The sequence below is a fragment of the Rhynchophorus ferrugineus genome, unplaced genomic scaffold, assembly GCF_030347505.1.
Source record: "Rhynchophorus ferrugineus isolate W39M unplaced genomic scaffold, kcgeb_rfMv2 rfM8, whole genome shotgun sequence".
Taxonomy (NCBI): Eukaryota; Metazoa; Arthropoda; class Insecta; order Coleoptera; family Curculionidae; genus Rhynchophorus; species Rhynchophorus ferrugineus.
In genome coordinates this window covers 6415068-6433768 of record NW_027472587.1, presented here as the reverse complement: position 1 = coordinate 6433768, position 18701 = coordinate 6415068, and the positions used below count along the sequence as shown (strand labels likewise).

At 30.7% G+C, this 18701-nt stretch overlaps 2 protein-coding genes across 2 annotated transcripts; both read left to right on the top strand.

Annotated features, from left to right (window-relative positions):
• Positions 1-7021: 7021 nt before the first annotated feature.
• LOC143200936 (ejaculatory bulb-specific protein 3) lies at positions 7022-9655 on the top strand. Its single transcript, XM_076411735.1, has 2 exons — positions 7022-7325; positions 9417-9655. The coding sequence occupies exons 1-2, from the start codon at positions 7136-7138 to the stop codon at positions 9599-9601; spliced, it is 375 nt and encodes a 124-aa protein (XP_076267850.1). The 5' UTR covers positions 7022-7135; the 3' UTR covers positions 9602-9655.
• Positions 9656-15227: 5572 nt separating this feature from the next.
• On the top strand, positions 15228-17153 carry Csp8 (chemosensory protein 8). Its single transcript, XM_076411737.1, has 2 exons — positions 15228-15526; positions 16871-17153. The coding sequence occupies exons 1-2, from the start codon at positions 15364-15366 to the stop codon at positions 17017-17019; spliced, it is 312 nt and encodes a 103-aa protein (XP_076267852.1). The 5' UTR covers positions 15228-15363; the 3' UTR covers positions 17020-17153.
• Positions 17154-18701: the final 1548 nt, after the last annotated feature.

The window sequence follows — 18701 nt, the reverse complement described above, 5'->3', positions numbered from 1 at the left end:
AAAAATATTTTGTATAGATATCAAAATTATTCTATAGCACACCAGTTTATTGAACAAAAACACTTAGTGCCTCTACAGTAAGCTTAGTTAAAGTTTCATAAGAACATAAATTAATATTTTAAGGATCAAGAGAACTCATTACTTTCAATTTTTGTCGCCACATTTTATTTATTTGAGATTTTATATTTGAGACATTATAGTTGATTCGGGTCTATTCAACTACTAAAAGCTTTAAATTAATATAATATAAGAAATCATCATGTAATTTTTTATATTATAAATCATTGAATCCGATCATATATATTTATTATTAATTAATTAAATGGTTTGCCAATCACATATCATTAATTTTTTTTCGCAGATTGTAAAATCAATTAATGTAACAAAATGTTGGATTTTATATTGTTATATTATATAGTGTTTTACCAATTTATGTGGAATGTATTTAGATTTTACAACTTAGACGTCATCTGAGAAGACATGTGGTCTGAGTCTGAGCTTGGTTACTCACATCACTCACTCATTCACATTAGTCACACTTAGTTAGGAAGCTGGTAAAATGTTCAGGTTTTTATTTAAGGTATTATCTTAGTCTCTGGTGTAATAAAAATGTTAAGGTCCATCACAAAATGGATCATATTTTGAAGTATAATTTTAATATGTTTAATTATAACTTTTTAAAACTTTAACATGTTATTTATTTTTATATATCACATGATTAAAATAGCATTTTGGCTAAAATATTTGTCAGATGTTTGGAAGATGGCTGAAATGATCATGATACCAAAATCTGGGGAACTAACTTACTGATACCAATAATAGTTAAGGTATTTGAAAAGTTCTTGTCGAAAAAACTAAAACCAATTGTAGAAAAAGTGGTGAATTCAAGAATTAACAGGGTCCATAGAATCACAGATGTCATTAAAAAAACTTACGAAGATAAGAACATATTTTCAGCTATATTCTTATTGGCATGAGGTACTCATTCACAAACTTCAAGAAATGTTACTGAAGCATCTCGATATAACATAAGGATGTATTGTGGCCAATTAGTTACCTTTCCAGTATATATACCACAAATTGTTAATTTCACTTACTTGCCATAGCAGACAATCGTGAAGAAGCAACAAGAAAAGTATAACAAACAAGTGACAATAATTGAATCCAGACATGCTAAATAAACGTTAAGGAAAACAATGAATACTTCTATTATTCTATATAGTAACAACGTTAAGTAAGCGACCCATTAAAAAGAACAGTACTGGAATTGTAAGGAAATTCCAATTATCTGTATATAATAAGTACAAGCAATTTCTGAAATTTCTGTGGACCTAGAGAACGCAATTATGAGAATGTTCAGCTAAAAGTAATATAAATAAAATTGAAATTTTTAACCAAAAAGTACTAAAAGTTATCATAGTTTGACCGATTATTACTAAGAAAATTGATAAAATCACAAGAATATGTTAAGAGACCCAGGAAAGACACGAGGGACATATACTTAAAAGCATAGAGAAATAGAGATTTAACTTCATAGGAAATTTTGGGGAAATGTTTCGCGACGTCCGGCATCTAGATGTCGCTACTTTTAACTTATTACTTACTTTAATCGCTACGCTACGCTATAAGGCGCAACGGGGCCTGATTGGCTGACTTCGTTTCTATGGTACATTTGTTGTTTATATATTTCGAACGCCCTTTTCAGTATAGCTGGAATTTTTTAGACATTAAATTATTAGTTCATTAGTATATATTAGTAGGTAGTACAAAAAGTAAAGTGAATTATCAGTCTAGGAAGTGTTGTGTATCCGGATGCATAGATAGTAAAGAAATGTAGAATCGTTTTCGTTCGAAGAAGTAATAAACTGTCATTAAAAATGGTTGATAATGTTAAAAATCCCAAGCCGATTGGTTTAAGTATCAAAGAAAATTTATGATCGTTACAGTATATGTTGCTGTTGTAAGTTCGGGTAAGTTTATTCATATATATAAATATTCAATATTTATTTTTTTAATTTTAGAAATTAATCCCCTTGCGAAGGAAGCTATGCAAAGGGCTATATACTTTCCCTCTTGGATCAATAGTTGCAGCTCCAATAAAATAATAGCCTCTGAATGCAAATCTATTAAGAGAGGATTAACCGATGTTCAATACAGGAGGAATTTTGGTGTAAAATATATTGCCCAAGTAAGAACAAAATTCTCAAATTTTCAAAGTGTCATCAATTTAATAGCTGCCTTGAGGGGTTCATTTCATTAACGAAAAATAAAGTGTAATTATCCAAATAATTGTTTTGATTTGTAATGGTTTATTTTGAATCTAGCTCAAAGATTCGGGAATATATATCCTCGGCTAGGATGCTTTAGAAATCATTTGAAGCGCTCAACATAAGCTAATTTTTTTCATCTCATTGCCTTTAGGAAATTGTAAAGAGAATGAGCGCGAGGGCTCTAAATATTTATATTCTATACTAACCGTGGCTGAAATGAAAATACTGTCAGTAAGTTTTTGAGCTACCTCTTTTAATTTATTCGGCGATTTTGCCAAAATGAAAAGTTTTAAAAAAAGTAAATTTAAAACCCTTCAATTGTACATTCCATAATAATCTTTCACATGAGATATTAAAAGTAATAACAAGGCGCGTAATAACTTTTGAGTGAAACAGATGAACATAATTTTAACAGGGTGAGGACTCAAAGTTTGCTTTCAGTGTAAGAAAACAAAAAGACGGAACTCTGATATATCTTATTAAATTGATGGCACTAAACAAACATGAAAAAACCAAAAGAATGAAGAAATAATTTTGATTTGCAACATATCAAAGTTTTCTGTTTATGGTTTTATATATATATATATATATATATATATGTAATGTATATATATAATATATATATAATATATATATAATATATTTATAATATATATATAATATATATATATATATATGTATATAATATATATATATATATATATTTATTGTATTTATTTTAGATTATATTCATATTTATTTATTTTTACATATTATATTTTTATTTATATTTTATTAAATTTTATTTATTAAATTTATTTCATAAAAGAATTGTCTTTTATTTAAATTTCATTGGTTAATTAAATTTGACGTCAAGATTGTCACGTACCAAACACTACTAAGGAGCCAATCAAATGTCTTCACAGTAAAATGTTTCTCTTACAGGTGCCTATAATGGAGATTTAAATTGACCAATCAAATTACTTGTACGGCCAATTATGACGCCCTCTGGATGTAGGGCAAAGTCAAACCTAGCGCCAGAGTCCCCTATTGAGTTACATCTCTATTACTATATGCTTAGAAGTATCAAACCATTTGATCTTTTAACATAGTGAGGTGTATTTAATAGAAAAAAATAGACAGCATTAAAGTTTAAAAAAAATATTACATATGTTTAATATTAGCTAAATACATTAAGTATGAATTGAAGTTACTCTATTAATGAGTTATTCTTGTAGATCTCTCTTGTATTGTTATATTTCTTTCTTGTATAAAGCTACTTTTATGTACTCTATTGTTAAAATTGAGAAATACATATTTTTGTGGCGTTATTTCACGTACTGCTACTGCTAAATAACAAAAAAAAAACCTTTGTATTAATAATTACACATTTCAAAAGACAACGTCATTAAAAACATTACAAATTCATTGCCGTGCTTTAGAAACACTTTTTTGTTTTTTTTAAATTTATATAGAATACATTACTGAATATGATAATTATCAGTTGCCATCGTAAACTCTGTAACTGTAAAAAGTTACATAATACACGTAAATTTGCCATATGTGTCGATTCTGAAATCTTGCCGCTAAATAAAAAATAAAACCGCTAAATGTTTCTATTTTACATATAAGTGCGATATACGAAGAATAAAAGTTATATAAAAATTAAGTCATAGGTCTAGTATTAATTATTTTATTCTATTTGTTCATAAATAACCCATCAATTAATAAGTCCCGGGTTTATCTAACAAAACAACAATACTTAGGTTATGACGCCCTCTGGATGTTGGACAAAGCAAAATGCAGCTTTATTGATCAAGATAAAGTTAAAAAAAATTACATATGTTTAATATTAGCTAAATACATTAATTACGAATTAAAGTTACTCTTAGTTTTTTATTCTATTTGTTCATAAATAACGCCTTTTTTGTAACGCAATTTGTCTTTGCTTTTAAAATAGGCTTCGACTTCCATAATTACTTCAGTCAGTATCTGCTGGAGACGATAGCTGACATATACTATGGGTACCAATGCAATCTGAAGAGTAATTCATTCAATTTGAATTACATTCAATTTGATGAAATTGTTCCTTAATTTTTTACATAGTGATATCTAACAGGTCAATTGAAAAGTCCCCGACCTGACACATAAATGGCGCTACTAGAATTAAATCCATATGTTTGTTAGTTAGCCATAAGCCTCAAAAGATGCGTGTATAAATTTGAGAGCTGTCGGTTAATTAGTTTACGAACTATAGCATTTTGAAGCAACTTTTCTTTCATTGTGAAAAAAATGGATAAAAAGGAATTTCGCGTGTTGATAAAATTTTGCTTTTCGAAGGGAGAAAATACAGTTAAAGCAAAAACTGGGCTTGGTGCCGAGTTTCCGGATACTGCTTCAGGAAAATCAACCATCAAGGATTGGCATGCCAAGTTTAAATGTGGTGAACTGAGCCCCGAAGGCGGTGAATGTAATGTACGCCCAAAAGGGGTTGTTACCGGCGAAAATATTTAAAAAATCCACAAAATGATTTTGAATGACCGTAAATTAAAACTTAATGAAATAGCGCACTCTAAAGATATCAACTGTAATATCAATTTGGGTATGAGAAAGCTCTGTGTAAAGTGAATGCGGCGCGAGTCCACATTTGACCAAAAACAACTACGAGTTAATGATTCGGAGCAGTGATTGAAGATGATCAAGCGTAAGAAACCCGAGTTTTTGCGCCGATATGTAAAAATGGATGAAACATAGCTCCATCATTTCACTCCGAAAACCAATTGACAGTCATCCGAGTAGACTCCACACCATGAACCCGCTCCAAATCATGGCACAACGCAACAGTCCGCTGATAAGTTTATGACGTCTGTATTTTGGGATGCGCATTGAATAATTTTCATTAACTACTTTGAACTATTACATAGCGTTATTGGACCGTTTGAAGGACGATATCGCCGAAAAATGGCCGCATTTGAATAAAGAGAAAATGCTGCTTCACCAAGATAATGCACCCTATTACATGTCAGTGAAAACGATGGCAAAAATCCATGAAATGGGCTTCGAATTGCTTTCTCATCCACGGTATTCTCGAGGTATGGCCCCCAGCGTCTATTTTCTATTGTCAGATCTCAAAAAAATGCTCACTGGAAAGAAATATTCATCGAATGAAGAAGTGATCGCCGAAACTGAGGCCTATTTTGAAGCAAGGGACAAATTGTACTACAAAAATGGTATCGAACAGTTGGAGACTCACTATAATCAGTGTATCACCCTTGAAGGGAATTATGTTGAATGAAGAAAAAGACTAATTTTGCCAAAAAAAATTGTTTTACTATGTTAGGCCGGGGACTTTTCAATTGACCTGTTAATATTCACTATTAATGGTTTTGCCTTTCCCTCAATAGTTCCCTTATTAACAAATATGATCACAATAACGAATAAGTTACTAACAAATTCCTTATTTAAATAATGCAATTGAATTAATTGTTTGAATCTTTGGTCATTTTAGACTGTTTTCAATGAGTGCCGTCCACTCAGCCGATAATCCTTTTAATGTAAGAGTGTTGTGATGGATCCATGCTTCACCCATTGTCACATATAGATGCAAACAAATTTCTTTATTTTGATTAAACTTCCAAACAGTGCCCTTTTGACTAATGGATATAGTCTGAAAATAGCAAAAGTTGTTTCAATAAAACCACTATTATTTTTATGTTTTATTTTGATGTGTGCTTTGGAGATTAGGACATCTATGTTACGTTTAGGAAGATCATCATCATCAATATATAGCCAGCGCTCGGGGAGAGTGTCTACTTCTCAACCAATACGCTGATGTTAGTAATGCAGGACTGTTTTGACCTCGGACGGCATTGGTATCATATTTTTTATATACTTTTCGAATATGCATGTCTTTTTTTGGAGTTGTTCGCTGCGTCTCCACCAAAAAGGTCGATTTTGTCCCAAAAGTATGGTACTAATTCGTTCACCTTTCATTTGAATGACATGTTCAAACTGTCATAATGTGTGTCTTCAGCTTATTACTTCAGCGGTAGAGCTACTTGTTTCTCCTGTATAACTGATGCGAATAATATTTTTTGAACTTTGTTCTGAAGCATTTATTCTAACTGGATCCTGCTGAGATTTACAGTAGCAGACGACCCGTCAGTTGTTAAAATTTTGATATTTTCTTCATTAATTCTCAAGCCATATGGAACTGCCGTGCCAACTTCATCAGAAGAATCGTGAAAAAATAAATTAAAAATATTATATCATCTGTATCTGATCGGCCAATGAGCTTGTAGCATCATATTGAATACCATGTCTACATTTAAAAACTTTTGACATTATTATATCCGCTACTATATTTAAAAACAGTGGAGAGAAGACATCTTCTTCTTCAGGAAATATTGTCATATATGTTTAAGCCATGTATCACTTAACTGATATATAAATTAGTGACAATTTATTGATATTTAATTCATTTGAATATTTTTTAGTAACTTTTGGACTTAATTATTACTAAAAGTTAAGATAGTTGAGCTGTTTTAAGAATTAAGAGCTTGCAGTTGATATGAACACCCTGTTAACGTTGATATTGCGATACATTTCTTATAATCCTTTTACGTCTGAGTATTTCGGTATTGAAACATTCTGCACAACACGTCGACGTTTATGATTTTTTTACATAATGTTTTCGATAACGTCTTACCAAGTAAACAAAACTTTCCCTTTTCCAACCCGATTCAGCGAAACCGAATTAAGAAACGTTTCTCCACTACCTCCTAGACCGGCGACCGGCCACTTTTACTTTCTTCACCAATTCATTTGTTGTATCCTCACTTCTCAGCTAGACGTTTACACGTGTGGCAGTAACAACAGTTAACAAGATGCACTTCGCTGCTTGGGTAGTTCTGTTGGTCGTCATCAATGTCAGCCTGGCTCAGAATGGCGTTTACACGACGAAATATGACAACATCGACGTTGATAAAATATTAAAAAACGACCGCGTTCTGTCTAACTACATCAAGTGCTTGATGGAGGAAGGTTCTTGCACCCCAGAAGGAAGAGAACTGAAAAGTAAGTCTTTAATAATCATTTTGCTCTATATTTCATCATTTCATTTATTATTGTTTTTTAAGGTGTTAAAATATGTCTTTCCTTTGTTGTACATTATTATATTAAGATATAATTTAAAGCATATAGTTCTGGATAAATCGTAGCAAAAATTTTAGAATTTTCTCAAAATAAGTCCTTTTTTTTGAAAAGTATAATGTAATATTTATTTAATGAGTGTAATAATTATATTGTGTAATACAGAATTTCTTAATTTGAATCTCATATATAATATTGCTCAACAAAAAAAAAGAATGAATTTTTCACTGCCTAAAGTCAATCCTTATTAAGTTTGTGTTAAGAGAATATTGCAGACTCAAAACTCAACCCTTTAAGAATATGCTCTTAAGGTTGTTTTTAAAAGTATAATTATTTTCGGAGATATGGCTGTTTTAGTGACGCAACATCTATAAACGAAATTTTAATCTTTTCAAATATTTTAATTAGTGTACCCCCTTAAGAAGAACAAATATAAAAATAATTTTTATTAACTCTAGCTTTTTTTGTTCCTTGCAAAAAAAAACAGATCCCGTTAATATTTACTGTAAATAGAGATCCTCACATAATTTTGCAGAAGTTTCCATTGCTTTTCTACAAATTTTCCATAAACTGAAAATGTAAAATATAGAGAATATAAAGTGAATCTCTAGAACTAGAGCTAATCACTACTCTTTATTACTATTTTTTTTAATTCAACACATGGAAGTACATAAGTACTGATATTTGAAGGGCCTAAAATAACAAAAACTTTTACTTAACTTTTCAACTATTTTATTTTACGGAAATAAATGACGAAAATCTATTGTAATATAAATTAAAGCCCTATGTTTAGACGTCTCACTATCTATCTATCTCTCTATGTCTCACTATCCTAAAGAGAGGGGGATCGTGATCGTGATCTTTTTGTTACTTTTAATAACCAAAGGAAAGTCCAGACATTGTCCCGTCTAGACAGCTTGTAGTAAAATTATTTGTGAGTATCGCCTGTACCGTTGTCTGCTAGTTTGCTCTTGCTGTCTTTTTTTACCCAATTCTTTTGGTATATTCTGTATTGAATGTTCTTCCAAGTTTTGATGATATTCAAATAATCTACGACTGAGAAATTTAGTTACTGCAATCCGTGAGGACCATGTACCCTGAACTCCTAAAACGAATACTTCTGTCCATATTTCAGTAGACTATGTTAGTTCACAGCAACTATGTTCAGTCCATCTATGTTAACCTTATACCATGAACTGTCATGCTTGTGCTAAGAATCTATGAGTTAGGGGTGTTTTTCAAAGCACGGGTGTTTCCTACTTGTTACAGCTTATGGTTTCAAGTCTTTGAGCACCTTCAATCCACCTTATGTGACCCTAAAGCTTCATACTTGTACCCGAAATCTACGTAACCACACCAAGAAATGTTTCGAGTTACTACAGAGCGATTGCCAATCCAACATCACCCAACCTATCTTCTTTTCTTGGTGAATAATTGTATTACGTTTAATTGAGTGACGAATGGAATCATACCGACTGCGCGAGTTATGGAATGTGAAGAGTTAAAAAGAACAAACACCTTTATTTTACTTTTTACCCATTTTATTTCACCGAAAGAAATGATGACTTATTGAACGGTGATATAAAACGATACTGCGCGCTTAAATCTATTCTAAAATAAACTAAACCCTTAAAAACATAAACACGCAATTTCTTCGAATTCGCAGAGCCTTATCACACATGAACAGACTACTGTTGAATTCAAAAATATGTTTGTTGTGAGCAGTGTAATACATTTTGTTTCGTTAATATCCCATAACAATGTTGCTTAATATATATACGTCCAATGCAATATAATTTAAATAATCAATTTTTGTTATTGACTGTAATAAAAATAATACCAGAACAATCGATCGATATGCTTAGTGAAAACGACGTTTCTTATTATATTTAGCCCAGAAAAGTACGCTTTTTAAATCTGTCTATCGCAATATCAAAGAAATTAAGAGAAAGTAACCGCAGAGTACCAATAATAATATTATTAAGCCTTAAAAGTATAATGATCCGTTTTTTTTAGAAATTCTACCTGACGCTTTGGCTAGCGAATGTTCGAAGTGCAGTGAGAAACAAAAGGCCAACACCGAAAAGGTTATCACACATCTGATGAACAAGAGATCGAAAGAATGGGAGAGGCTCAGCAAGAAGTATGATCCCCAAGGTGTATATAAACAGAAATATGAGCATCTTGCTAAATCTGCTTAAGATATAAGTGTAAATAAGATAATATGTGAATAATTTTAATTAATGTATTAATGTATCATATTTATAATAATTTTTATATTTTATTATATATAAATGTTGTTCAAAATTACTTTTTTTTTAATTCATCAACATTCAAATATAATCATACTTGATAACTATTTGTATAGATTATTTAAAAGAACTAGTAATAAAAATGCTAGAAAATGACACAAAATATTAATAACTTATAGTGTTATTTAATTTTATTATTTTAAATTGCAATTTCTATTAGAGTAAAAGACAAAAATTTTCCAAAATTATAAATAGAGAGTATCCAGTAAGTTAGATCTAAATAATATACTTTATATTTATATTAAGACAATTTTATATATTCCGATTTAATTTTTTATAATTATAATATGATTGTTCATATCACAATCAAAATTATTCATTTATTAATAATTCTCATTAATTTATTTATTGAATGTCTGTCTTATATTTTTAAAGTTTATATTTATATACTTGAGTCTTATATTTATTGAATTTTGATTCATTCTTAATTGACTTATTTACTTTATATAATTAATCGATTTGAAGAAGTTTCAACTGTTAATATATGGTTTATGGTTCTAAGTTATATGTATACTTCAGTAATAATAATAACAATGTTAACGTTGTCAGAAAGAAGGTTTAAAGTGAGGGAACAATAAATATGGTCGACAGTAAGAAAAAATCACGAAACTTGTGTTTTATAGTATGGATATTTATAATATTAATCACATATCAAAAAAAAAATTGTATTTAGATTTCTATTTTTTAATGAGATTAAATTTTTTATTATTATTTATTATTTTTTATTATTTAATTAATACATTATTACTAGTCGTTTCCGGCTAACTTACAATTTGTCTTTATGATAACTTAAATCTAGGTATATAATTAGGAGGACCAATCGGCCCTATCTCAGTCTCTGGTGAAATAATGTTTATTCATGTCACTGCTGAATTCTTTAATATATGCACCTCACTACATAAAACTACACAAGATCAGATGGTTTGATTCTTTTGAGTTTATGTCCTGTTCTGGTGGTATCCAAAAGTTTAAATATTTCAATATTCGTATGAGAATGGAGTCTTCCCTCATGCCCCCTTGCAATTCTCTTGATTTTTTTGACTGACTGTGGGTATCTGAAGATTTCGATGTAGGTCCTCTAGAGGCACTGTATGACCAGTTACCCTGAAGAAACAGGCGACCATTTTCTTTGAAGTGCTTCCTGCGCGAACAACTTTTCTTGGATTTGTTTCATCTTGGAACACCCATACAGTCAACTGCTGCTTACTTTCGGGCTCATACGAATATATCCATGATTCATCACGATTTTATAAAGATCTTTCGAAGCAGCTCGATTGAATTTCTTAAGCATTTCTTTGTACCAATAGACACGAGCCTTTTTTTGAGCGATTGTCAAATTGTGTGGGATCCAACGCGAACATAACTTTCGCACAGCTAAGTGTTCATGTAAAATCGTTAGGGAACGTAAAAATGTAAAAATTCTTAGGGATGCCTCATTCCTGCAATAGGTGACATGACGATCTTGCTTAATCATTTCGCACACAGCATGGATGTTTTCTGGCACAACAACCGATTTTCGGCGAGACAGCGAACTACGACCACGATTGAATTCACTAAATCAGCGATACATGGTAGTTTTTGATGGAACTTCATCGCCAAAAGTCAAATTAAGTTGATTGATGCACTCTTGTTGTGATAATCCCCGTCCAAAATCGTAAAAAAATCATCGCACGAAAATGTTCCGATTCAGTTCCTTTTTTTGCCGAGACAAAACTTTCAACTAAATATAAAGTAAACAGTCGTTAACTGTTAAATGTTAAATGTTTCACTGTTAATTCATGTGAAAAGCTTCTTTTGGTATCCAATATTATACAAATAGTTCAAAATTTTATACTCGATGTTTAAACACTGTCGCAAGATGAAATATGTCAGTCCTTCTCGACATGTTAAAGTAAAACCATTTAGTCTTTTTTTTTTAAATAAAACAGTATATAGTTAAAAGGGGTTTATTTCTATTCATAATTAAATTCCATAAATGCAATAGCTTTTACGAAAACCTCGTATATACGTTGTTTCTTCATTATTTTAACTAATAGTTTGTAATGACTTTGAGACAGGTTGAATTTTACATAGTGGAATAACGGTCTACAAAATAACCAGAAATATAATAACAGATGTTGAACACGGGCGGGGTACCAGCAGCGCCAACTAGAACCCGCTAACGAATAGCTGGCAACCCCGAGATATTTATCTGGGATGTTATTGAAGGGTATTTCCAGGATTCAGTAACCGTCCATCGTTTGGTTTAGACGTGCCACCATCGACTGCCCAAGCCTCGTCTCCAGGTAACACCGCTGCCATCCGTTTCATCAATTTTGTATTTTCTACATTTTTTGTATTGCCAATAAATAACGGTCACATTATGTAAATACCACTGCTTCATTTCCTTTTACCTCCATTCACCGAGCCATCTAATTTGCCATAAAAGGTATTTCAGAATGTTCGATGTATTTTATTTGTATTTTCAGTTAATTCATCGAGCCTAAAATGAATTTCACTAGAAAATATTGTAGATATGATGCTCATTTAGACGGTGTATAGGAAATATTACTGCCATATTGATCTACTATGGTAATTTTCGTTTGGTAAGTTTAAATAGGTTTCTTGTTCTTGGTTTAGTGGTACCGCAACCTTTAATTTTATGTGTCTGTTTAATATAGCTTACTAATATAACTTTGATTTGAATGTGATTACTTCTACAGTTTTATCTACCACTACTAAATCATATTTACATTATTTTAAAAACTAAATAAAACAGGAACTTATTAATTGACGTTAATGTGAAAAAAGAAATGGGTGAGTATCTAAACTCAGATGCTTGTCATTTCTAAATATTTTGTAGGTGTGTTTATCCCACTACTAACATTTTTTTTAGAATCTCAGTTAATATTTGTTTTTATTGAGAACATAAGGTCGTTCTAAAGTCGTTGCCAAATTAGTTCATAAATAAATTAAGGAATTTTATAGGGCACCACGTCTTGAGTTTTTCTTTTGTTCACTGATGAGTGTCAGTGTCAGGTCTACAAGTACAGATTGATTATGACATCAAGTAGTGTTAATCTGGCCCTATGGTATTATAAGATCGGTTTCTTCTCTGAGGTCAGTTATTAAAATCTTATTGACTTCATGCATATAATTTTCTACTTCTGTAAATGGTGTAGTATATCCAAAGTTGCTGTGAACATACGTCATCAATATGTTCAATATATAGCCCGACGCAATTTGTAAATTCGTTTTAGAATCAGACAATTTTTTTTCTCATTTCATTCTAGCTAAAAGGAGATACAATGATGTCTGATACGTTCGAACACGTAAACGAACCAGCCTGTCAAAGTCACTCGGTTGTCAAATGTATGCAAAATTCTTCAAAACAACATTGATTTAAGCTTTGCTTATTTTGTTAAATTCATTAAAGTGGTAAGAATTTTTATCATTATATTTTAATTTGCTGCGGTTTTTATTGAAAATATTTTAGCGCGTTACAGCTGCGTTGAATATTAGTATGGACACGGTCACTGAGATATTTCAAAAGATAAAAAACATTACCTCGGATTCACCAAAAAAACTGTCCTCATATGAAGCGGGTGACGAGTTAAGATCAGCATGATATTAGCACAATCAGAGACCAAATATATGAAATTTATAAAAACAGTGAGTAGTTTTTTCAACATAAGCATAATTTAATACAATTATTTCTGAGGAAACTGTTAGTCTGAAAAGTATCGAAGATGTCTAATGGATCTTCCAGACGTTGCTTTTAAAAGAATACAGTTTTTAAAAGCATATAATAAAATTAAAAAACTTATTATTTCAATGTGTATATTTAGATTTGAGACATTGATTTTTCGGAATGAGACCAATATACTCAACGGTCACTCATGGCAAGATGAAATTAAAATAGTGTTAAGACATCAAAAGGTAAACAATGGAATAAAATTTTTATAGGTTTTATTAGTTATCACCTTTATTAATAGTTCATTGCAGATATATTGTTCTTCATGATGAACTTGATCAGACACATTGAAGAAAAAATTAAGAAATGAAAATCGGAATCGTGAACAAACGTTCGATAGATTTTAACTAGAGGAACAGCTTAGCTATGTTATAAACTTGAGTAAAACTTGGTGAAACTGAATAAGGGATTACGATTCAATGCTGATTATTTCCAAGACAGCGTGATGAGAGTGGAAACAAAAAATGTGTGTATATAATTAATATACGATAATTGTAGGGTCTCGATAATCATATTCTATTCTAAGAATGTGAAAGATTTATGACCATTAGATATTTGTGTAATTGTTCAGAATATATATGAGCATTTGGTTAAAATGTGCGAGGAAAGAAAAATACTGTTTTTTTGGATATAGTAAATGCATTAGGAAGAATTCAGTGATTAACTGTATCAATCCTGGTGTACACAGGTAGTAGCAGATGAAATAAAAAATATAGTGATATCAAAATAACTTGACAAGGAAACATACCATTGAAGGAAACAAGAACTAAAAGTAAAAAGCTAAATATGCTGTATAATGAGAGGGAAATACATTACTTGGATATACAATAGTTAATTAACTGTAGTTTAACTTATTCGAAGTTTTATTCGATAATATATGCATTAGATGTACTATAATGTTAAACTATATATATGTATTTGATAATATTTTTGTTTTATTATTTTATTTGAACTAGAATTTTGTTATATGTCAAAACCGAACTGAACTAAAACCCACACTTGATACGGCAACATCGCGAATTTTTGAGAGCTATGCGTCGGTTTTGGGCATATTAAGCTCGCTCAGAATGGTTAAAATACCGAAAGTTCCTTCATTAAATAAGCACGTAGCCAAATATACCGAGATCACAACGATTTTTATATCAGAATGCAAATATTTTGGAGCCAATCGCCAAACTGTGGAATTGAAACTTTCATTTGCATTAGGAGTTTGAGCGCCTAAACATCTCTCGAGTAAATTATCTCTCGATAAATCTTCAATTTTATTTTCACTTTCTTCTTCTTTTTCTTCATTTTTACTGCTGTTATTTGACTACCGATTTATATACCGATTTCCGTGAAATGATCTTTTACGAGCTCTAGTACTACGGCTTGGACCTGCATTTTTTGTATAAATGAAACGCACACTATGAAAGTTAAGTTAGAGCTGATTTCGAAACGTAAATGTACTTGCTGGGTAACTAATACTTGTATATCTTTTTATCCAAAATCTCTATTGTTAAAAGATACAACGAATCCTACCAATAACACCCCGTACTACGTTTCATAACTATTAAATTCATGACAGAAAAATTTAATTTTTTTTGGAGCCTCTACACATCTTTGCCCCCTTAAACACACGTTAATAAAATCAAATTCTATTTTGATTAATTTTATTTCCAAATAATTTCAATATGAAAATACTCGACATCTTTTTGATGGTACTTCGTATAAACGAAACCGAATCCGAGACGAGCTTTTTTGATGAATTTCACGCTTTGCTAAGGCAATTAAAGAACCGGCACCTGCACTACCAACCGAAACCGACGAGATCTAGGTACCGTGAAAGGCACCAACTTCCGAAATATTGAATAAGACCGCGTACCTGACCGGCGTCCACCCTCAGTTCGAGTACAGCACGAACCTGGAGCACCTCACCATGTCAACGGTCCCTAGAACCTTTTTGCACCTTTGTTTGGTTATTGTCCTTCTACAGTATGTTCGAGGACAAGCCGGACTCAGTAACAACGTGTATGTGGAGAGGCAATTGCTTTGTGCTTTGGATAAAGGACCTTGTGATGTTTTAGGACGACAGATTAAAAGTAAGTGAGAAGTTTTATTCGTTGTTAAGTAATTTCCGATGGTTTGTGACGACGGCGCATCGATTAGAAATGATTTCTTCATCATATATTTATTTTACTCTCAATTATAAGGCATGTACACGGTAACGATCGCTAGAATTAGATCTAATGCCTTTAGTGAAAGTGGAACTGGGGCAAAAAATGATATTTTCGAGGTTAGTCACCGGATAATTAGGAAATCTAAGTTTACATTGAATAAAACACAGTTTACATTGCAATAAAATGGCAAGTTCTATATTATTGCCACGCACCCACCATAATATAATTAAAATATATATTTAATATTCGTTTACTGAGTAACAAATGAGCGAAGTCTTGCTCCAGAATACGTTTAGGATATATTTTTTCGTTATAACTTGCCTAGACATAATATACTTACATTAAAAAAAATATAAAATAAAGAATAGGTACTTTGTTCAATTTTTTCTTTTTTCGTTCATCGTAATTTTAAAAAAAGTCATAATTAATAAGTAATAAAAGAATGTGCCGGTATATTGAGGGATAGGGATGGGTGAAAAAATATCGATATTTTTGGGCGAAATTTTTTTGACCTATATATCGATATATCGATATTTAAAAAAAACTAAAATAAAAATATTTTTTAAACGTATTGAAAAAAAAATCGAATCATTTTTAATAAACCTTTAAAATTGTATACTATATTGTATTGTATTGTACATTTTGGTACTTAATTTTAAATATTTTCCAAAAATATTTCTTCTTTATAAAATACTTTGAAAATATAGATATTTTCTGGGCCGATATATCAATATTTTTTTTAAATATTGATATGTGCTGATTATTGCAGAAAAAAAAACGATTTTTATTTTCCGATGTATCGAAATTTTTTTTTGAAATAAAGGAAACAATATTTTTACTATCCATTTTTTACCAGATATTTATTAATGTTTAAAGAATGCATAAAAGAAATTAAACTAAGACATTAAAAATCCAAAAAGTTACAGGCTGATGAAGTGGATGGTCTCAGAAAAATGGGGCATCTTCAATGACAACAGTAAACATATTTTTTTTAACTCCAAATATAGTTTTACTTTGTACGACAGAACAAGTAGTATATCAGTAGTATTTAGTAGGGTTTCGAAAAAATCGCGTTTAAATTTTCGAATATAGCTACGCGCAAATAACTCTATATCCGAAAATGACTTATATTTTGAAAAATCTTCTTAAGTACATACAGAGCTGAGCTTTTAAAATATAAAAAAAAACGGTTTTTTTTTAATTTCTAGGCTAGAATACCCCTTTAAAAACTATATGTCGAAAGTATATAAAATATGTTTTTTTTAGATGCATTGCCAGAAATTATTGGAAAAAACTGCAAATCTTGTGATAATAAACAAATCGCCAACGCCAAAAGGATAGCGAGATTCGTCCAAACGAAGTACCCCGACGTGTGGAACGCCTTGGTGGAGAAATATGCAACAAAGACAAAGTAAAAGTCGATACCTATCCTCACATTTGTTTTAAATTTTCGTTCACCATTTTGTCAAAATTATTTTATTGAAAAGACTTGTAGGTAGAGTAGGTAAGGAACCGAAAACTTATTAATAAAATTTGTATTAAACACAAACGAGTATATATTTGTTACATTTAATCCATCTCCTTGTAGGATATTTGGTTTCAGTAAAGAAAGCGTGTTTTGAGTCGTTATCGCAATAGATAATTTATGACGCCAAGATTGGGTAGTAAATAAAAAATTCGTATTTTAATATAATTGATTCCAACTCTTTATAATTATCTTATAATTTCAACGACATATACTTATACACATTTATATTTATAACAAAAAAAAATTAAACAACGTATTTCTACAGGTTCTGGTTTTGACCAGCTAGTGATAATCACTGATGCTAAATACTCAGCACATTGATGGCACAATTTCGGACGGAAATCTTGTTCAGGCTCTCATTTTTCGATAAATAGCTATGATATACATAGAGCTCTGTATTATACATATAATAATAATATATGATGGGCGTAGTGGTCAAGGCGATAGGGCGGTCCTCCTACTGTTGCTACAGTCGTGAGCTCCAATCTTGCTCAGGCTTGTTTATGTTAATAAATTCCGACAAGGAAAATGATCCCAGTCATACCAATAACCATGCTGGGTAAGATCGGATATCTTCTGGGATGATTTCTAAGTTGGGCACTCGTCAGTCGGTCGGCTTAATGCTGAGGACCGTGGTACGGAGTCCACGTAAAACTTTATATCCTGTCCAGATAAACCCTATCTGTGGAAAGAAAATTAGAAAATGAAAATTTCAGAAAACTGAACTATGTTGATATGGGCTATTGGCATTTTAGCATTTAACGATTTAAGGGTATGATTGTCTCTCGCTGAAGTGACGCGAATTGGCTACTAAAATCGTATTAAGATCCTCGTTAAAATATTTCATGTGGGGTTTTCTGAACTTGCAGATCTATCTCAATAATTACCAAATCGACAATCTTATTTGAAAGAATGATTGTCATCTTGCCATGTAGCTTTTTTATTATTTTTATATGTCCCTGAATATTTTTAAAATCAAATATCCCAACCCCTGTTTACATATTATTCTTATCTTCACATCTTTGGGTCTTCCTGTTTACTTTAGAAAAATTTTCCATAAATAATAAATGTGCTTTTATATCCATAAAAATTAGGAGCCAATTGTCTTTTATTTGCCACTGGTAGTATCTCATATTATTTCTTTTAACACTAAGAGGCGTTTTTAACAACAATGATAACCAAAAGAGCTCTATTAAGTTTTCTTCATAACAACGCTTAAGCAAAGAACGAATTGGCAACAATTAAGAAATGCGAATAAAAGAGAAAATTCAATAAAGCAATAAGAGCTGTAATAATTCATCAAAAACGAACAAAACCAAAGAATTCAAGAATAGTTGGAATATCTGTCAACTATTCTTGAATTCTTTGGTTTTGTTCGTTTTTGATGAATTATTACAGCTCTTATTGCTTATATATATATATATATATATATATATATTATATATATATATATATATATATATATATATATATATATATATATATATTTATATATATATATATATATATATATATATATATATATATATATATATATAAATATATATATATATATATATATATATATAT

What these genes read in the sequence shown, in the direction of transcription:
- LOC143200936 (XM_076411735.1), top strand. Translation starts at nt 7,136, where the DNA reads ATGCACTTCGCTGCTTGGGTAGTTCTGTTGGTCGTCATCAATGTCAGC. An exon ending in AGAAGGAAGAGAACTGAAAA is followed by an intron (nt 7,326 to 9,416) that starts GTAAGTCTTTAA and finishes CGTTTTTTTTAG; the next exon opens with AAATTCTACCTGACGCTTTG.
- Csp8 (XM_076411737.1), top strand. Translation starts at nt 15,364, where the DNA reads ATGTCAACGGTCCCTAGAACCTTTTTGCACCTTTGTTTGGTTATTGTC. An exon ending in TTTAGGACGACAGATTAAAA is followed by an intron (nt 15,527 to 16,870) that starts GTAAGTGAGAAG and finishes TGTTTTTTTTAG; the next exon opens with ATGCATTGCCAGAAATTATT.